The 22185-nt window shown below is 40.5% G+C and overlaps 1 protein-coding gene and 1 long non-coding RNA gene across 3 annotated transcripts in view; one reads left to right on the top strand and one right to left on the bottom strand.

Annotated features, from left to right (window-relative positions):
- LOC120325012 overlaps positions 1–22185 on the top strand; it is a 101069-nt gene that overhangs the window by 47135 nt on the left and 31749 nt on the right. The gene's annotated exons all lie outside the window — the stretch shown is intronic.
- The window catches only part of SHISA9 (shisa family member 9), a 170446-nt gene continuing 155245 nt past the window's right edge, over positions 6985–22185 (bottom strand). For both annotated transcript variants that reach the window (XM_039390067.1, XM_039390065.1), the window contains one exon: positions 6985–7428. In XM_039390067.1, coding sequence (XP_039246001.1) covers positions 7058–7428 — 371 coding nt within the window. In that variant the 3' untranslated portion in view covers positions 6985–7057. The remainder of the gene's footprint in view (positions 7429–22185) is intronic.

Genomic DNA, 22185 nt, shown 5'->3' on the forward strand with positions numbered 1-22185 from the left:
CTGTGTTCAACAGGGCACTTTAGTTATAAGCACTCTTAGCTTTCTGCTTTTTAGATTCATCTCTTAGAAAAGTTAAAAAAAACCAACAACCACAAACTCATAAATCACTGTTAGTAAAAACCAGAACAGTTTTCTCTGCACAGGCAGACTTGTGCAGAGTCTTGTGCATAATAGCACATACATGATGTCTCTGCCTTAATGAATCCTGTCAAGTTACTCTCTATCATCCTTAATATTATCATTCCCCAAGCAGTAATGGTAAAATACATTACAGCCTTAAAGGACAATTTTCATCCCTGAAGCTTAGACTCTCTCTTCTATAGAATGTCATGTTCTTTAGCATTTCATTTTCAAAAGAAGTAAAGTAAATTGGGGGTATAGATTCTGTCTTCAAAACTGATGTAAGGCCCCTAAGAAGCAGCAAGGCAGTTGGTGGATTTTCCAAATCAATCTTACCCTTTGCTGGTGTTGCAAACACACGTTTTAGGGAGTCAGGCTACGAAGCTCAGGTGACTGCTGTAAAATGTGTCTGTGCATACACATGTGTACACAGAGAGACGGGGTTTTCCCCAAGACTAATACATTGGTTTGGCAGGTGAGAGCCCAAGTGAGGTGCTGGGTGTGAGGGGGTGCTCCAGAAGACTGAAGGAGTTGACTGGAGAACATCAGTTTTGAAAATGCCACACAGTTCTGACCCCTGCAAATGGGTGGTGGGAAGCAGCCACTGAACTGTGGTGCATGGCAAAACCAGTGCTGATGCTACAGAAGTCCAGTCTACCTTTATGTCTTTCAGTTGCATGATTTTTTCATTCCTAGTATATGAGGGAGTCAAGAAGCTCTCTCTGTGCTCAGTAGTCAGAGCAGTCTCCTGCAGAGTGTATATGAAAAATCCTGGCTGAATTATAACACTGTCTTGAAAAGAGACAGGAAAGCAGCCATCCTTGAGCTCCCTCCTTACCCCTGGAAGGACAAAGTAAAGCCTGGGTTTTCTTAACCTATGGCAGAGGTAAAAAACCACAATTAATCAGAGAATCATAGAATGGTTTGGGTTGGAAGGGACCTTAAAGATTACATAGTTCCAACTCCCCTGCCAAGTTTTTGCAATGTTTCTTTTGCTTGAAGAAATAAAGTAGCAGGTAAAGTGCTCTTTCCCCTGGGGACCAATTACTTCAGGGAATATATTCACTAAAACTGGGCAAAGTCTCTCAAATAATAACTACTGTGATCAAAATGTTAGTATAAGCCCAAATACCAGAGAGTGAAAATGAGGCCAACAGCTGCATACAGGAAAAGGAAGAATGTGCTTCTGCCCAGGGAGTGTTAGTGGCTCCACTGACACACCTGCTGCTTGGGAGGGCTTGTTTCCTTGATAAAATAATGCTGCCAATGACCACCAAAAGGCTTGTGATTGTTACCCTTTTTCAGTTCTACTTTGTACCTGAACCTCAGATTAAATAGCAGCAGCACTGCCTGATATTCTCTCTTGACTGGAAATCATCACTTTTAATAACCTATTGTTCTCCCAGCCTTTTTTATTGTGAGGGAGGCACACAAGGCTTGGTGTGCAGCTTCAGAAGCTGAACTCTGCCAGCACATCAACCCCTACTAATGAGCAGCAGTGCCTCTCACAATTAAATGCTGAGTGAAGGCAGCAAGTGTTGGCTTAAACAGACAAGGTGCAACTGTGTGTGTAACAGTGTATTGTTAAAGCCCTGGAGGGATAAAAATTGAATTTTAGCTTTACTTAAAAAAAAAAAAAACCCACAAAAAAAACAAACAAAAAAAAAAACCAAAAAACAAAAACAAAAAAAAAAACAACAACAACAAAACAAAAACAAAAAACATAACACCAAACAAATAAAACCCAAAAAAATCAAATCAAACAAAAACTCCAAACAAAGACCAAGAAACCAAAGCCTGTTGCAAAACAGTTTTGGTTTGGGATGCAAAATTGGCCTCAAGTTACCTGCAGAGAAAGAGAGGTACAGAGCCTCTTCATGCATCCATGAGGGACCAGACAGTACAGCTGCTTCATGCACTTAGGTACGAGTACTGTCTTATTCTTTTCTGTTATGTAAAACAAGAGTAGCAGTAATAGATTTGAGTTTTAAATCTATCTCAGACTCAAGTAAGTCTAAATCTACAGTTTCTCTTCCCAGAAAGGGTCCCTAAGCTCTGAAGGTGAAAAATGAAAAGAAGTCAATAGAGAAACCTTGCTCCTGAAGCAAGACCATTCTCTTGTTGGAAGAGCAGGGGTGGGATGAGAAGAGCCTGTCCAGGGAGCCCTGGCCCATTCAGGCATTGTTTATTTGGCAGATTCTGACATAGGAAGAATCCCCAGAACTAGGATCAGGATTTATTATCTTCCAGTGTCAAAAAGTGTTGTCATTGGTGACAAATACATCTGTCTTCTGCTTTGCTAACATGATAGGGCCAGTGCAGCTGAATGGGTGTGTCAACTTCTTCCTGGTGCATCCTCTGCAGAAGTGTTTGCTGGATCCATCAGGTGCATTTGTCTGACAGCAGCTTTTGTGCAGATATGGGATATAACCAGTATCCTAATTTGGTCCTGGCTTTCATTAGTGCAGCTGGATGGGGAGGAAAGGCCTGGTTTAATGCTTATGTTCCAGGTGAAGTTGGCAGGTATAAGGACACACTTACAGGATGAGGAAAAGTTAAGTCTGGAAATCTCTGAAGCATGATGAGTGAATTCCAAGAATTTTGTTTACAGATACTTTTCGAATTAAAGCTGCCTGACTTTCCCATTCATAAAAATAACAATGTTCATTCTTTAGTAACGTGGAGCTCGTCCTATTATCACATTTTCAGCAGTGAATGATATATGAGATTATATAGTTTAATACAAAAATGTTTCCTGTCATAACTGTTTTTAGAAAAATAAAATTATCTATGCCAAACAGAAAGATGATATAATTACAGTGAAGACTATATTTATCACTGGAAGTCCTTCACGTATTCGAGTATAGAGACCAGGATTAAATAAAGTGTGGAGGACTGTGTACAAAAGGGATTTGTGGACTAGGGTTATTTATTTAGTACCCAAAATTCAATAACCATTCTATAAGAACAGAGCAAAGCACGAATCTTTTCCTAGAGCTATTAAAATCTAGAGTCTGAGTTGTGGAGCCACCTCGTAGTGTGGAATCTCATGAAACCTGATCCTCTGTTTATATAAGTCACCACATCCTCAGTTCTGGTAAGCTGAGGATCATGCTCTAAAGATTTAGTCATGAGAACAGACATTCCAGGGTAAAGGGCTTTAAACTGGACAGCCTTTGGACTTTTAGACTCCCTAGCTCTGTGTATGGAACATCAGCATTTCCTGACAGTGCACTTTTCTCTTTGTAGCGCAGTGTATCTGTGTTGATATCAAAGAACCTTATGAAAGAAACGCCCAGTGCAGTTCTTGCTCGTGCTGACAGAAGGGTCAGGCAAACAGAAGAGAAAAAACCATGCAGAAACACAAAATCAGCTTCAAGAGGGGCTTTTTGGAGGTTTCTTTTTTTTCCATGTATCTGGAAGAACGAAAGCCTATGCAGAGACACTTCTACTAGTGAAGCAGTTGTCCTTTTTGCCATTTGTGATTCCAGTCAGGAATTTGCTGATAGAAACAACATGTGCATTAGATGGGTTGGTGGTGGAGCTGTAACAGTGAGCTGTGTCTACTGCAGATTAGGCTTGTGTTCCACAGGTTTCCCTGTGGGTTGCAGAGCTGCCCAGAACTTTCCTGGCACTGTGACCACACTCTGTATGTCTCTCCTGAGCCCTCTGGCAGATTAGGGTTGTTTCTGTAGTTGTACCTGAGGCAGGAAAATGCTTCTGTAACCAGAAATGGGGCCTTTATGAGCTGTTTCCTGGCACCCATAAAGGTATATATTGAAAATGAGATTTTTCTACTGTTTAAAATGGATAACTCTGAACAATTTTGAATTTATGTTTTCCCTCTGCTAATATGTCATGGTATCCTAGGAATCATAAACTGCCTAAAGAATTTGCACCAGGACATGTACTAAGGGGATTCTGAAGCTGGGTATCCTGATTCTCTGTTTCTTCTTCTGAAATTCATTCTCAGTATCATTTTAGCAAAGCAAAGGGAAGAAGATGCCCAAACCCTCCACCAAGGTTCTGTTCACTGTCAGGTTTCCAAGCCATTAGCAGTACTAAAAGCCTGTAAAGGACTTTTTGTTCCAGCAGACTTGGTGCACAGATGTTGTGTCCAGGTTCTTCTGTAATGACCATACAACCATTTTGAAGCAGTATACACCAGTGTTCCATTTCCTCCATCTGGGCACTTGCAATCCTTAGACTGAGGATCTGGATCTGACCCTGTGCATACTTATCTTTTTATTTTTGTTCCTCAAAACCATAGTTAACTGACCAAATGACAAAGATGTGTGTGGTGCTTGGAGGCTTGCAGGGCTCAGGAGGCTTTGCAAGGCTTGCATGCCTTGGGTATATAATGTTACTTTGCATTTAACAGGCACTCACAGCATCATGCAATGGTTAAGGTTGGAAAGGACCTTAAACATCATGCAGCTCCTATATAATACATATAACATGGCTGCTTTCCAAAGAACTTCTTGTTCACAATGGCAAACCTTCAGTTGTGCTGAGGTGAACCCCACGGGCTGCAGGGAGAAGCTCCAGAACCTCAGTTAATTCTCAAAATTTGGCCCAATGATACTTGTTTAGGAATGAGCCAGCAAGTTGGATTCACTTAGAATCAGTTTTATTGCCAGGTAAGAAATTCATATTAATATAGTGAATACATATGTTTACAAATAAACATTCTTAAAAAACAAACAAACATTTTATTGTAGGAAGTATTATTGGTATCATAAACTCTGTAGTTAACAAGTATTAACACGGGTTTACTTACAGAACATACAGTTACTAAAATATTTCCACATAAAATATGCTCAAGTTACACGAAACCTGTGTGAATTAGAGTGCAGCTGTAATGTGTATCTGAAGCATATGGATTAACAGCAACATTCCATAAAGGGTCAAATTAAGTCAGCCAGTTGTGAAGGCAATAAAGATTAAAGGAATAAAAGTAAGATAGTGGAGAATCTGGGTTGTGTGCAAAGTATTTGTCTTGTGGGCTTTGTCCACTTCTGATAGTCTTAAAACATAGGATCATAAAATTTAGCAGCACGCTTGTGGAGAGATACCGGTGCTCTCAGGATGCAAATCAATCTCAATATAGCTAAAAAAAGGGTATCTCCATTCAACCAGATTTCAAATTCTTAGCCCTTGCATCCTTGACTAAGAAGAAGCACTGACAGTCAGTTGAATACAGTAAGAAACGCCGCTTCCAATTCTTCTTACAGCATACCAGTTCTTACTCCTCCCTGCATGCTCTTCCAAAACGAATCTCCTGAAGAACTGACAGCTGGTGAGAATGCAACTGTAGTAAGACAGCTAGTTAGGATTTAGCCAAATGACTCGTTTTGGAGGAAGGGCAGGAATTTAAGTGAAACACTGAATGTGTTGCCTGCCATCCCATCCCAACTCTGTTTGTCTCTTTGTGGATGTGCCAAAGCTTTTACAGGGCCAGGACTGCGAGTTTTCTACCAGTGCCTAATTCAGGAGTGGTTTTACTCATATGAACAAGGCATCCTGCTCATCAGAGCCACAGTCAAGACCATGAGTCCAATTGTTTGTTTAGTTTAAACCCAGATCTCTTTGACGTTTGAGGCAAGACCATCAGACTCTTCCACCAAATAGTCCACCAAGAGGGAACGCCACTATAGAAAGCCAAACGATAGAGACAATATACCATAGAACATTTAGTTGAACTACAAAGAACTACCATGGCTAAAAGCAAATACAGAATGAGAGACTAGAGGGAAAAAGTTTAAATTGGGAAAATGAAGGGGCCAACTAAATAGTCTTGACTGTGCAACCACTGCATGGAGATGTAGTCCAGTTTCCCTTCGGGACAAACAGGGGAGGCTGAGCAGGGCAGAACCCTTGTCATCCTTAGCCAAACATGAGGAAATAGCTTAAAGGAACAGAGGGGTCACTTTGAAGAACAAGACTGTCATTGAACAATAGTAATACAGTAAAGGCACCACCCACGCTTAGTTTCAGTCTGAAGCAGTTGAAGATAGGCAAAACATTTAGGTGAAGAAAAAATCCTGACAGTCTGCAAAGTGAGACTTGTTACCATCTGCCCGAAAACAGGAGGACTGAGAGGGAATATCCTGATGCCCTTATTCCCCCAGCAGCTTTCTGTGTCATATGATATGTCTCTTCTTATTTTGGAGGTTCCCAAAAATTTCAAATCAAACGAAGTAAACTGAAATGAAATCTTCTGCTGTTTGTTATCATCCTGCAGAATTCTCTACCAGCCACAAAGGTCCCATATGCTCTTAATCATAACAGTCTTCATAAATTCCTTGTGAAAGTGTCTTTGTCCCTTATTGTATATATATTTTTTTGCGTTCTCTATAGGATGGTGTGAAAGTACAATAATAGATGTTAGGGATTGTACCAAGATGTTTGCTCTTGGTTTTTCACAGGTCTAGGGATTATTAATAGGTTTTGTACAAAATTCCTCTCTGAAATGATATAATACAGTATATTGTTCTCTCTCTCTTCCTCTGTCTCAAGGCAGGAACATAGTGTAAATGTTTAAGCAGACATTAAGTTTCTCTAGATTGTGCTACTTCTCATCATGGATTTTAGTTTCAAGTAAAAAAATTTAGTCACAAGGGTTTGTGTTCCATTGTGAAATACAAATGGAGTTTATAATTCAACCTTCAGTGTGTATTGCTGAATGGTATTAACCCACTCTTCGGCCTACCGTTGGCTGGATACCAAGAGTGTCCAGGTGGAAGTTCCTTCCTTCCGTTTTCCTTTTTTTTTTTTCATTTTCTTTTTTTTAAATTTTATATTTTTAAATTTCTTTTTTTTGCCTTCCGGTTGAGTGTTTGCGTCGTGTGTGTGTGTGTATTTGCGTGTGTTTTTTAAAGGATTTCATTAAAAAAAGAAAGAAAAAGAAAAAAGAAAAGAAAGAAAGAAAACAAACTCAAACAGTTACTTCTGTCTTGCTGTTGGTTATGAAGTATGGCTGTGGGCCCAAGTAGTGCTGGCTCCGGGTAGTCAGTGGGTCACTTAACGTCGGGTCTCCCATGCCGTGCTTGCCCTTGTTTGCGTACACTTGCCGCCTCAGGGAGTGGTCGGTGGGATCCCAGGTCTTGTAGTGGGAATTGTAGCCCAGCGGGTGCGTGTGTATCTTGCCCATCCTGGACTTCTGCCCGTTCTGCCTGGTGAGCCCGCTGTCGATGGTGTACGCCCGCTCGTCGTCCAGGCGCACGGGGTGCAGGGGCAGGCTCCCCTTGGCAGCCAGCTCGGCCAGGTGGCGGCGCTTGGTGTAGAAGTCGTCGTTGACTTTGTCAGCTGTTTGGGTTGAGAAAGGGGAGAGACAAAAAACCCCAGAGATCAGTTGGACACAATACAAACGTTGGACAGTTTACAGTAGGTCATGCCCAATCCCATCTACAGATCAGGACAGTTGCAGGTACATCAGGAGGAGAAAGTCATGCCGCCTCCCAGCCCTCCATTATTAAGGCTTTTCATATATGCAGACAAAACCCTGTTGCCCTGTAACAAAAGACTGTCTCTGCCCCAAAACACACAGGCTGTGCTGATGTTTACATTATGGGAAGAGGTCCTATGGCATAGGAAATTCGGGAAGTGGACGGGAGTACACAGGCTTTCTTGGAAGCATTGCGGCATCTTGAGTTGCATTGTTGTATGAGAGCACGTCCCTTTAAATGCAAAGGGTCATGTGGGGGTTTAACCAAGCCAGGTTTCAGGTCTGGTACTGTGTGATGAGGGGGACCTGTTTTTGTTGAATAATGCCTTAGGGCAAAATTAAGAATGGGATCTGTTCTTATAAATGATTGGAAGGTCACTACTGCTTTATGAGGCTGAAAATACTTTGGGTTGTTGAAGGTTGGGTATTTACCCTGTAATTTTACAGACCATGAAAATCCTAAATTCCAGGTTCTGACATCATTTTCTGGGGTCAGTGCCACTAAGAAATACAGCGACAGCCCTGCCAACAAATACTGCATTGCAGTTCTCAAATCAGGATTTTGCCCTCTGCAATTTCCTAGACAAGTGTCTTCCAGTGCACGCATTCGCTCAAGTTTGATTGTTGTTATTGCTGGCATTTGTTTGGCCTTGCTTGAAAGTATGAACCCTGCTCAGGAAGCTTAAGGTATTCTGCAGCAGTCCAGCAACTCATTTCAGTTTTGGGACCGAGTTTCAAGGGTTTAAGGGGAGATTAACTGAATTTCATTTTTTAAGATCTTGCCTTTTATGTAAAGAGGGTTTATTTTCGCCCTTGAAAAATTTAGATGTTTATTTAAGATAGTGCCAAATGCGTGGATCGACTCGCACGGTGCTGAGTTAATCAGCAGTGGTGTGCTTTGTGCTTTGAATATCTGATTGTGTCAGCCTGGATTTGACTTCTGCTGTGCCCTGGTAGATCCATCATTTTCCTTGAAGCTATGCCATGTAAGGCTTCTCTGCAGAAGTCTTGTACATGTAGCTGTCTGTACAGCTCAGCTCCTATTGCCTTCATGAGTAGGTTTTAAATTCCCTGCACTGTTTTTTGTTTAGCTTCCCTCTTTTTTTTCTCTCCCCAGTATTCCTAGGAGGCTTTTGTTGCACTTTGAATTTTCTCCTTCTCTCTAGTTCTAAACTAGATCTTTATGCAAGGAGGGGAAATTCTCATGAGCACCAGATTAATCTTCAAGCTCAGGTTTCAGTTCTGCCTCCTCCTTGTCCTGGCCCCTCAACAGGGAGGAGTATTACCAAAAGCAGGTGCTATTTATCATCTCATGACAATTTTTGTATGATGACTGTGCAACTGGACTTTGCTCTTAAATCCTTAATTTCGTCATTAAAGAGGTGTTTCTTCAATGAACTGAAATTGCTCTTGGCTGTGCTGTAAAGGTGGACTTTGTGTGTTTTGCCCCCTTCCATCTGTTTCCTTTTTTAATAGTGGAGTGAATGTTTTTCTATGGCATACAGGTGTGTTCTGCTTTAAACACTTTGTTAATATTCACTGAATGCCACAGAACCACAGGTTGAATAAAAATGGGAGGGAAATGGGTTGGCATTGCTAATTTCTCATTAATCTGTTATCAATAATTGAGAAAAATGGTTGCAGAAAAGGCATTGTGAATATTCACACAAGTATTTATTTTTGTATATTTTTACATCAAAGGCACTGCCAGTGAGCTGGTTAGGGGTGCAGATTTCTCTGTCATATGACTTAGACTTTGTCTACGTATGAAAAGTCACACTAGTTTATATAATTTAAATTCTGCACAATTAATTATGTCCAGCTTTTAATATAGATACATTTGTATGCCTGTTTCTCATTTAGATAGCTTAATTTGCATACAAAAATTAAAAACCAAGCTAATCTCACATAAGATTAAATTTGTGAATTTGTACTTTTAATTTGTAGTTTTATCTTAGTTATGCTGCAGCAGTTTGTCTTACACAGCCGAGATCTTTAATCAGTTACGAGGTAAATAATGGCTTCTGTTTAGAGAGTAGCAGTAGTGATTAAGTTATGTAAATAATGACCAAAAATTGCAGATATTTGCATTGCCTGATTTTTTATGCTGTTCTTCTCATTTGCATGGCTAAATTAAAAAGGCAAGCTCAAGCCATTTCCTCAGTTTCTTTTAATTTTTCCTCCCCTGGACCTTTTCTCGTTGCCAGCAATGGTTCTGGGTCTCTGAATTTTGGTCCTTGCATTAGACATGGTACTCAGCTCCCCAGTCACATCAAGGCTGATGTCCTGCAGAAGAGACAATTGTATTCCTGCTGCATATAAAGAACACCCCCAGTGGTAAAACCAAGGGAGGAAAAAATCAGCCTCACAAGGGCTGTGCCTGTGACACATCTAAATTAATTTTGCTCTTGTGTATATTGCCATGTTATTATGTAAAATTTTCAACTCTTTGTTTCTTATGGAAGATCATAAAGAAAGTGAAATGATTAATTCTGTAAATGTGGGTACATTAAAGTTATTTTAACCAATATAGCCCCTAGGGACTATATAGTCCCTTTCTGGGGACTTCCCAACTATTGTCTGCAAACCAGGCTGAAGAGAACACGCCAGGATTGGATCTGGAAATCCTCATCAGCAAAGTCAAGCAGAAATGTGGCAAACAGATGACCAAGGGCTGATTGCATGGGTTTGATGTGGCACTGCCAGTGTGGGAGAGCTGCTTTTTGTGTTTGTCCTCATCAAATAATGGTTTGCAGGGTTTTGCCTGAGAATTTGACATTTGCCCAGGCAATGCTAGCAGTGGAAGCCAACCTCTGTCTAAAGTTGTAGCCTCCCCAAAACTGTTTTCTTTCAGCTTGCACATAGATGGGGGACTATACCACTGTAGCAAAACCAGCATTGATCAAACCAAATTGTTGAGTTGTTCCAAAGGGCTTTTGGCAAGTCTTATAGCAGTCCTCATTCTTCCATCCTGACTACATCACAGGTTTTATAATAGCAGTGTGCTGTGCCTCAGTGTGAGGGACCTGATGCTACTAGTGCAGAAACAGGTTTTTATATTTCTCATTTTCAAAGCACAAAATATTCAGAAGAGTAATACTGAGCGTGGTGTTGTAACAAATGTTTTACCAAGAAAAGTATAATAATAGTATCCTGATGCCAACTACTTTAAAAATCAACTGCGAATCTGAGGGAGTTTGTTTTTCTTCTTAAGCAGACCCTATAAATATTTCATGGACTTTAAACATCCAAAGAGATGTTTTGGAGTTAGAGGATGCATTTATTACGTGACCTTAGGTACATGACTCAACTTCCCTCTGCCTTGGTTTCACCTGCTGTAAAAGGAGCTGTTAGCACATGGGAGGAGGTTGTTGTGTTATGAGGTTGAATTGCTATTTGTAGAGTACAGTGAGATTTTGGATGAAAGGTGCTATAGAAGTGCCTTTTGCATTGGCTTCTGTTTGTTGATCAGTAAAAAGTATTTATAGATATCACTTGTGTTTGCAAAAGGAGTGAAGAACTAGAATTGCAACATTTGCCAAACAAACAATAGTAGAAGAAAGGCCTTAATTCAGAGCATTATTATTTGTGTCCCTTCCTCCTGGTAGCTAATGATAAAAATGTTCTCACTTGCAATATTTCTTTGAGGTTTTCACTTTAAGGTAATGCACCCACAATTTTTGTTACTTTTGTAGCTGTTCATCTGAAAAAAATGTTGAAATATGAATTTTTTCCAACCTAAAGCAAGTGCCTGGGAGGGGAGAGAACTTGGGCATTTGTTCCTGCTGTTCATGAAATGAGTAACTGAGTTAATACAGACATAGTGTCAGGATCAAAAGCAGGACTTCACCTTCCCAACTGAATATTTCAACTATTAAGCTGAAGAGATGCTTTCTGTTCCTTTGTCTTTCTTGACTAGTAAATCTTTTTTCTGCTTCACAGTGTGAGTTCATCAGGATGTGAATCTGGGTGGGGACCATCTCAGCAGAAGCTGGGATGCATCTTACTGGGGAGGGAATTGAGATTTGGATCCCCCTCAGAGCAGTTGTACACCTGTGAGCTCCCCATCCCAAAGGCAGGTCACTCCACTCCTCGCTCCTGTGAATCCAGCAATGCCTTAGAGAGAGTGACCACGACTTACTTTGACCTTGACTTTGCTGGTACTGGGGTCAAATGTCTCAGACTGGGACTCTTGCCTTTTTCCTTGAATTTTGATTTTGAAAGGAGATGGCTACCAAGCTCCTTGGGATAGCAAGATCATGGAAATTCCCAGGAGAACCACACTGCCTGTAGGCTCATTTAGATGAAGTGACTATTAAGAAATAGGCTTTTGTGACTGTAATGTGTGTTTTTCTGGAAGTTTCACCTTCCTGCCTAAATCTGTCACTAACAGAGACAAGCTTTTTTTCCTTCTGTGACCAAACTTGAAAGCTTCACATATTTCTTCGTAATCCACAGTTCTATAATGAAAGCATGTAAACCAGTGAGACTCTTATGAAGTAAATACCAGAGATGAAAATATGTTTTCTTAAATACCGGTGGCAAAACCTCTTGTAGCTGCCACAGGGCCAGAATTTCTCAGTGTGCTTATCTGAGTTATCTGTCCTGTGAGGAGATCCTAAAGCTGTGTAATGTTGTTCTGCTCCCCATCTTAAGTAATCTTCAGGGTCACTGTGTAACCACTTGTGGTACAGAGTCAAGTAGACATGCATTAACATTGTGCAATGCTTTCTTTTTCTTGTAAAATATTGCAGGGTTTTTAACTCTCTTCCTCCTTGACAATGCTCTTATCTTTGTGGGTCCATAAAATGGCTCTGAATACTTGCACCACGTCTCACAGCTATTGGAGAAATACGGTCTCCTCAAAGACAATTCTGTCCCACAGCTTTTGTGAAAGTAGGCACCTGGGAGTGGGAAGAAGTCTCTGAAGTGAGAGAAGAGAATCCACAAAGGAGTGAGCCCTTATAAAAGCTCTAAAGACATTAAAAACCTAAACAAAAACCCAAACACAAACTTCAATGAGAGCTTAGAGTCAGTCAGAAGATACAAAAATACATAGGGAACACTGTCTCTCAATAGATGTTTCAAAAATGTTTTTTTATCTGAACATACTTTAAGAAGTACTTCCTGAAATGTAGAGCTTTATTCCAGCCAGAGAGACAGTATTTCAAATTAAGGGCTAGAGATGCAGAAAGCAAGCCAATAGAAAGTGCTGGGGGACAGGACAGCAATGAAACTGGTACAATGACACCCCAGATAACAGCTAAACCCCACTAACTGCCGGTGTGTGGATGTTTTCTGTGTAACACTGAGGCTGTCCCCATGTAATATTTAACAGTTTATAACAAGGCTTTACTTCTCCAGCTCTGAGTTTGCTGAGATGTGGGTGTAGTTACCTGAAGCTATGGGAACCTTACATTTCTCTAAGTAATGAAAGTGAAAACTCAAGGAAAGACAAAAGGGTAATGAATCCTGACTCAGAGACAACACAAGAAATTTGCCCAGGGAAATATTAGGATGCTGCCTTTGGTGGTGCTGTTTATCCTGTCTGAATGTGTGATTGCTTATTCATTTGCCTTTCCAAGCTGGCATCTAAGACAATATGTTCAAAGGCTTCCAAGGTATAAACCAACTCTATGTGAGAGTTCTTGCAGGGTTTTATCTGAAAATCAAAGAAGTATCATTTGTAAACTAGCACAACTTTATTCTTGGCTGAGGGGAAAAAATAGCAAGGACAGAGTTCATATTAACTGTGCCCAGGTCTGAACTGAATCCAATGAATTAATGCAAAAGTGTGTTCCATACAGTAAAACAAAGAACTAATGACCTGTCATTTGAATTAGGGGGTTCACCAACCATCATGGACCATAGAAGAATTTGCTTTGCATAACATGAAGCCCTTTGGCAAACAGAACACATCTGGATGATTCAGGCACATGTGATTGTGTTTTTGTAATGCCAGCAGTGGGCAGGTGATGTGACAGATGTCTGTGGCCAAGGAGAAGGAGTGGAGCTACTCCATGGTGGGTCACTAGTTGTTCTCATCTCACAGGCACTGGGGTGGCAACTGTGTGTGTACAAGGTGGGGCAATTTTAAACCATACGAAATTCTAAGAAAGGGCAAAGGGCCTTTAAAATCATTTTTGCAGCCCTCCTTCTCCATTCTTGTATCGATTTCTGAAAATTCAGAATTCAGGCTGTGGCCTGCAATGCATTGATTTCTATCCTAAATATTTGCCTTTCTTCTCCCAGAAGTTCTAATACCATTTTGCCTTTATTTAAGACATTCTGAAAAGGAAGACAATATTTTATGTCTTTGGATTTTTTTCTATGGTTTTTATTCCCTATTACTGACAGAGGTAAAGAAAAATACATAATGCATAGAATCTCCCATAAATTACTTTCATAAATTTTGTAGAACCTACTTTTTGTGGCTCTGTGTTATTCCTCTCCTGGCCCCCTTTAGCACTTCATTTATTTACTCATTTCTTACAGTGATCTGGAGAGAGACCAAGCACGAAAAGACATTCCATATCAACCTTTTCTTCTGCAGGCATTGTTTGAAAAGAGCTTGTCCACCTCCAGACACAAGACTACATTTATTTTCCAAGTGAAATAAAATTCTTTCACGATATGAGACACGAAGAAAGATAAATATGTAGGCCCAAACATCTCTTTTCTTCTAGCGATTATTTTCATGACGGTTTCTGAAAGGCTGAAGAGGCCAGAATATTTTTGGGTTCTGAGATGCATTAGGAATGGTTTAGAATTGGAATGTAATTAGGCTTGGTAAGGAGAGCCTCCAGTCTCAGCAATGTTCTCTTTAACCACTACAGTGAAATCTGCTGCTTGGCTGGGAACACCGAGACAGATTTTGATTAACTCCTCAGGCATCAGACATCCTGTGTGGCTCCTCATACACAGGGTTATCATTCCCTGGAATGCCAGAGTAGCCACATGGCTGTGAGCAGAAGCCTTGTCTGACAGCATGCCAAAAAGCACAGCACTGCAAAGTCTATTTTCTTTTTCTTTTTCCAAGTGTTTATTTACTGTGTAAGTTTAGGCAGGTTTCTCCTTGGACATGTAAACAGATTTTTCTAGTTGGGCTTTGTATATTGACTGCATTGATTTACATAGTATTAAATTGCAATATTTATGATTCAGTTTTGCAAAGTGCTGCAGTGATATTGTGATTTGGTTTTGATCAAAATACTCCAGGCACACACACATTCTACCTGATAGAGAGACCAGTGGCATACAGAATACTGGAGTCTAACCAGTTTAGGAAAAATGAAGTTTTTCTGACCAACCAAAATCAATAGGTCCTGTCACCTGGAAACAAATGGTGGCTACATCATCTTTAATTAACATTAGAATTGTAAATATTTTCAGGAAACCTGAAATCTGTTGCATGTGGATAGACAAAGATCACACTACTTTGTTGTATTCTGGAGTGATTTAACGTTTTAAATTTAGGTGTCAGTGTGGTAAGCTACTGGTTCAGTATCGTGCAATGAATGATAAACTTGAGAAGGAAGTAAGACTGCCAGTTCTATTCTTGATCCAAGGAATGAAATTGTAAAAGAAGTATAAGAGAATTATATATTTAAATCTCTGATTTTCTTTGCAAATGCACTCAGTGGCTGTCCTGTAACTGTAAATCTTTTTTTGTCATTATTTTTTTTCTTAAAGGCCTCTAAACTCATGGTTTTCATGGCATCCACGATGGCAAATAAGTATAAAAATTTCTACTGTGGCATATTTATTTCGTTTTATCTCATTTAAGCACATTTATCAGTTTGAGTTTTACTGGAAACCTTACATGTGGTAAGAAAACTTGCCTTTTGAAACAGGAACTATCCAAGGAGCCATGCTGTCATGCTTAACTCGTGAATAAAGCATGACTGCAGCATAAACTGATTATAGGAAAGGAGGGTTTGGTTTGCTTTCTACCAGTGCTGTCCGAAGCCAAAGAGGTTAACACTTAGGAGATTTGCTTAAAAGGCTTCTTCCACTTCTTCCTGGGCTAATCTTGCTTGCTTTTTCACTGCCTGGTTTTTAATGCTTCTCAAGCACATCAGTTGGGATGAGTCTGGTTGTGTGCAGAGTTTGCAGCAGCGCTCTCACACCTCAACAAGACCGTGAAACTGTTTGTACCTGTTTGGCCGGGGAGCACCCTCAGAGTGTTTGGGGGCAGAGCTCCCTGACCCCTCCAGGGGCACGACTTCCTTCTGCATTTGGGGCACCCTCAGAGTGTTTGGGGGCAGAGCTCCCTGACCCCTCCAGGGGCACGACTTCCTTCTGCATTTGGGGCACCCTCAGAGTGTTTGGGGGCAGAGCTCCCTGACCCCTCCAGGGGCACGACTTCCTTCTGCATTTGGGGCACCCTCAGAGTGTTTGGGGGCAGAGCTCCCTGACCCCTCCAGGGGCACGACTTCCTTCTGCACTCGTGTGCAGAGTGTGCAGCCCTGTGCAGGGAGAGGCCCTGCCCGTCAGGCAGAGCCGTTCCGGCCGCGCGCACAGCCTGGCTCCTGGGATGGAGCGGAGCAGGTGGACTGGCCTGGCAGGCTGCACACGGGCTGCTATGTGGGTCACCTCACAGAAACACTCCACTCCACTCTGCAGTGGGATTTAGCATCTAAAAATGCGGGTTTGTTTCAACTTGAGGTGCCAATCCATCTTACTTAACGCTGACTGAGAAAGCTGTTATATTCCTGACCACGTTTATTTGTAATAACTGTTCTTAGCATGGACCTAATTTCATTTTTTTTCACACATTGCTGTTGGCATTCTTCTGTGTGCTGAATTTCATTTTCAGTCTCAATACTTTTTATTAGATTGTTTTGTTTCTTTTAGTATGCTGTTGGTTATAGCTCTTAAATGTGTGTCTGAATCAGCTATAAATCACCTACAAATACTGGTTGTGATGCCATGGGAAGCTCTTTGAGGACTCAGAAGACCCAATTCAGGTCTCTGAATGTGTAATTAGGATGTGCTTTTAGTGCTGAAATAATCCTGCGTTTTTCTGTCTTTCAACTGGCATCATACTAGATTTACACTATTATTTCTGAATATAAAGAGAGGTCTAAAGGATTTTTGAACTGTACTGGTTGAAGTAAAAAAAAAAACCAGTGATATAATAGCTATTTTTTTGCATAATTTATTTTTATTTGATCTGTTTCTTAACTGCTATAATTTAAAAGAATTTTTAGCAATTGTTCTGGGTTGAAGTTGATTTTTTTTTCCAAAATAGTTGTGGGGTGAGTTGTTTCTATTACAAAGTTATCATTGTCTAGTCTTTTTGACAGGAGAAAAAAAAAAGTTTGTAATTCCATAGCTGTACTTGCACATACTCAGTGCTGTATTCCATAGCTGCACTTCCACATATTCAGTGCTGTATTCCATAGCTGTACTTGCACACATTCAGGTCTGTTTTTTTTTTCTCTCTTTCTCCTCTTCCTGCCTCCTCCTTTTAGACTCCATGACATTTATGTTATTAAAGTCTTGTGAATAGTTGCCAGAGGTTCCCAAACTGAAAAGAACTGGTGTTCCCTGGCAATTCCCAAACCTGCAGTGTCAGAAGGAAATGAGTTTCCTGTGGCTTTCATGCATGTTGGGCAAACTCACAGCAAAGCAGCAGCACTGCCTGCTCTGAACAGAACCCTCGGAGTAGCCTCTGCTGAAAGCCAGAGCCCCTGGGAGTGACAGCCAGCCCAGGCAGAACGGGGACTGAAACTCATTTCAATGAATATTTAATAGTGCACCCACACAGGACTTTGCCATAGCAGAGTGTACAGCTCCTACCTCTGCCCTTTTTCCCAGGAATTGCAATCACAACCATCGCTTGTGGAAATGAGAGCCAGCAGTGCTGAGCTGCAGCTCTGCCTCCCCCACTGGGACAGGGCCCTTGCTGATTTTCACAGGAGCACCTTCCATAGCCTGGAAAGGTTTACAGACTTTCCCACTACCAAAATTGCCTGTTGTACTTCATATTGTCTTTAGAACGAGACCAACTGATATTTTTCTGAATATCTTTGATGCTGTAGTATTATAGCTACTCCATATCAGATGTACTTTTTTTCAGCTTCTCTTTTCCCCCTATCCTTCTTCAAACAAGCTGTTAGAGAAGGACTCTGGCAGCAGTGAACTGTGTGCATTACAAATCATGTTATTGCTCTTCTTTGCTCCGTGCCTCAAGCCCTTTGTTGTTACAGTGTAAGTGTGGAGGAGTAAAGCAATGGTCTCTGGGACTTTTGCCTGTGTGGGTTCTTTCAAACACATTTACTGTCTTTAGAACCCCCTTTGCAGAACCAAAGTAGCAGACAGATAACTGCTGCTATTTATATTATATTGTTAATGAGGGTTTCATTCCCATCAGTTGTCTTACTAGTTCTCCTGAGTAATCCTGGAGAACACCCCACTCTGCTGTTGACATATATCCATGTGCAGAGCTGAAAGTATTAAACCTTCTGAGTTCTGGAATTTGGTGACAATCAAAACCGAGCGTATGAATTGTTTACTTAAGCAAAATTGACTTGCAACAAAGTGATCTTCATACCTGCTGAAAATCACCCAGGCAAACCTGAATGTTCCTGTCCCAGACACTGTCAGTGCAACAGATCTGACTGAAATAGTTTAAAGCTCTGTTGTCCTCATGGAGACATACTGGAACAAATAATATTTTCATATGAAAATAAGCCAAATATGAAGCAGTAGAACTGTAGGAAAAGTAGGAGTATTAAGAATTTAAGCCTGTTTCTCATTGAGTTTGCTTCTCAACCTCAAAATTCCTAAATTAAACATATTGGCAGTAGTGGGATTTCAGAATTGTACTTTCTGTTATTCTTTGGTCAATTCTTGGGAAAACTTAAATCAAAGCACCCCCTTAAAAAGCTGCTTTTCCTTTCTACCTTTTGATTTTCAAAAGAAGAAACCCTGAATCAATCACTATAACCTGCTTTTACATTAGAATAGTTTCTTCTTAAATGACTACTTAATAAATAAAAGCTTTTCATTTACAGTAACTCGTGATTTACTTACAAGACTTATTTTTCCACTGACATCATTCAAAGTGGACACTTTTAAATCATTTAGAACTTTACTTCTATGTGCTGAGTTTGAAACACAGCAGGACTTTAAAAATGATGAGGAACTCCAGACAAATTCTCAAAACTCCTGTTAATTTTTTGAAAAATATCTATGGAGGGGGGTTCTGTCACCAGTAAAGTTGTGAGGTTTGATCATTTGGCACCTCTGAGAACCTCTTGCAGAATATCACATGTTGAGCACATGTATGAAACTCCTACTGCAAAAATATTGCCATAAATCACCTACAAAGCTAATAGTGTGGAAGAAAAAATGAGTGGAGGATGTTCAGAACAGCCAGTGCAATGTGGAGGCTCCGTGGTGGGAACTGTAAAAGCCACACCTAAGGGTAAATCCAGACTTTAGTTGGGATCCCGTGGCGTTGCTGGTTTTCTGCAAGTGTTCACCATTGGTTTTGTATCTTTATGATCAACCTCTACACTTAAATAATTGATATAAAACTTGCATTGCAGAGTGAGAAGTAGGTTTATATATAGAGACATGTTTATATTGCAAACTCAAGCAGTTGCAGAGAAGGATGTTTAAGAAGGGATGCAAATGAAAACGCTTGACATTGTTAGACTTCGTCTTCCCGCGAGCTGAGCCTTGTTTTCCAGTGGTTCACTTTTATTGCCTAAGCACAAAGTTTCGCTCACTCGTGTCTTTACATCTCTTAATGTGTAAAAAAACCCTCATGCATCATTCATCAGCATTGCATCGAAACAGGCTGGAATAATCCGTGCTTGATTTGGATTTAGTTGTTTTCTTCCTGTGCCGTCGCTGATCCCGACAGATGGAAACAAGCCTGGTTACTGTGAGCTGGTGACCTCTGAAGGCTCCAGCCTCCAAAGGCAAGAGACAAGCAAAAGACAGTAAAAACCCTGAAAGCCTTCATTCCCTAGAGCTCAGCTGGGCTCATGGTACTGTTATTTTAGATTCCTCCATTGTGTCATTTAGAAAGGAGAAAATAACTTTTCGTTTCGTTTTGCTTCACTATCACATAATAAGGATTTTTAAAAATCAACTAGTTCCCAGAGAACCAGCCTAATTTTTAGTGGGAGGGTGTGAGTTCTCTCACTGCTGGATTGTGGAGTAGTGTTTATAAGCTGAGCTTTTATGAATTAGTGGTTATGAATTTTGGTTATGGTTTAATTTTCTCTATTTTAAAATACATGCTGATAACAAGAAAAAATGGCTGTTTCTCTGTTGCAGGGAAACCACTGTAGGGAGTGTGGGTGGAAAGAATATTAATTTCAAGAACAAGAATTAGAATGCACAGATTTAAATTTGCAATTTTGGCATGAAAAATAGGTTAAGAATTTAATACATTGTTATGAATATTCTTCGACCACCATATAACCAGGTAGTAGACCAAATTCAGACAAAACCAAATTCACTAGATGTCAGTCCAACAAAAATAAAAATTCAGAGATAAACTAAAGGGACCTGAAGATCAGATTTCCTTTCTTTCACAAGTTCACTGTGTTGTTCAGGTCTAAGAAATGAGACAATATGGATGGCAATGTTCAAGGGCATCTTATTTTGGTGTTAAAACTGCTTTTTGTAAAAGAAGGGCTATTTGCAGTTTCTTCCAGCAGCTTAGATGTAGCTTCTGCCAAGAGCAACATATCCCTAAAGTTCCCTTTTCACAGGTCCATCTGTTTGCTAGAGGATGGCTTGGGCAATGGCTGCTGAGATGTCTGACTCCTTACAGCAGAATTCTCCAGCCTTTGAAAGAATATGTCTCTGTTCTTACAGTAAAATGTTGTTTTTTAAAAGGCTGAAAAAGATTGTCAGCAAAGCAGATGATTTTGCTCAAGATGCTGAGGCTTTGCACAAACAACATATTTATAATTAAAATATGGGCACCTCACTGGAAGAAGAAATGAGTGTGCTGGATGATAAAATAGGCAAATATTTTGATCAGGACTCCCCAAGCATTTTTTATTTGCCTATGACAAAGTGCCTGTGGGTATTAAAGCCAATTGGGCAAATGACAGAGGTAACAATTAAATTATTTAGTGGAAGCAAGAAAAGGTCTTGAAATTCCACCTGAATGCTCTGGGCAGGATTTGAAGTTTGGTGGTCTCAGCAGAAGACATGGATGAAACAAGTGATGCACTTCATCTAGCAGGGGGATTGGTACACTGAGTGCTGCTTGGCTTTGCTCCTGTGCCTGAAGGAGAAGCAAGGATTAAAATATGAAAGATTCCCTTAAAAAATGAACACTCAGTGTAACAGTGTGGTTGGGATAGGAAAGTAAAATAATACAAACATATTGCATCCACTAATTCTGTAGTTCTGCTTTTTCTGAAAGTGGACTGTATCAACCCCCATGAATGCATGGGCAGGTGTGTTGTGTCTTTCCATTTTTCCAAATACAGTGTTTCTTTCCAGCCCAGAGCTCAGTGAAGTACAGGGAATGGTACAGAATCTCATCTTGTGATGAGTTGGGTATCAGATCCTTAGGAGATTGTTGTGAAGTCACTTCTATTCTCAAAAGGTAGATCTTGTATCAGCATAGACTTCCTGTCATTTCCATGGAAAGAGAAGGTCTGAATCTTAAGAAAAGGCAGTAACAAATGTCCCATCAGACAGGAGGATGCTTCAAAGATAACAGCCCAGAGCTAACTTGGTGGTGAGGATCCTTCTGTGTGTGTAGAGGACACACAACCAGGGCAGTTTTCTCCCATGCTCCCCCTTTTTGAGGGGGAAGCTGCCTTGTGCACTGACACACTTGTGGCCACACGATTTTCTGCAGGGACCTAACCAGGAGATATTTATTCTTTGAGTGTCATATTTGCAGAATCTCACTTTGCAGTTTTGCAACTGCAAGCAGAGCTGGAGCACTGTCTAATGTTTCCTTTGGGATCAAAGAATTGTGCAGCTCCAAGAAATGCTGGGAGCTGTAGACTCAGAGATGTGACAGTGGGTCTGCTGCCAATTATATTCTCCTTCTAGCCTCACTATATCCAATCAGTTAGATCTGATTTAATCCCACAGGAGACTAACAAATCCCAGCATCAGGGAAGGCTTTCCAGGTCTGTGTTTCAGGGAGGAATTCTATCTATTGTATTTTTTTTTTTTTGGCGTACTCATGTCCAGTCAATTTATCAAAGGTTTGTGTGTGTGTGTGAGAAGGGAAGAAGAAAGTTTATGAAAGAAATATAAAATCACGTTAAACTGTATAAATACTCGTATTCACAGCTTTTACTTGCATGTCTGTGCACCTCTCCAGTAGCTGAGTGACCATTTTCCCAGGGATTTAGAAGTTTTGTTTGGGATATTTTTTAATTTCTGCAAGAAATTCTAAAGAAAGTTTGTACCTTTGCACTCCCTAGAAGTGAAAATTAAGGAAAGAAAATTAACTGTTACTGAGCCAGGCTCGCAGAACAGTGAGACTGAATAAATAGAGCTAATACCTCAGGATAATGAGGCCAGTTTGAGCTTGAGGAAACTCTTATTAAGCAACAGGATGGGCTAAAACTCTTACAGTTTAGCAGAGTGGAATTTGGAGTTGGATTGCTCATGCT

Source organism: Pipra filicauda, unplaced genomic scaffold (assembly GCF_003945595.2).
Source record: "Pipra filicauda isolate LSUMZ 115617 unplaced genomic scaffold, ASM394559v2 scaffold127_size2900866_pilon, whole genome shotgun sequence".
In the NCBI taxonomy this organism is placed as follows: Eukaryota; Metazoa; Chordata; class Aves; order Passeriformes; family Pipridae; genus Pipra; species Pipra filicauda.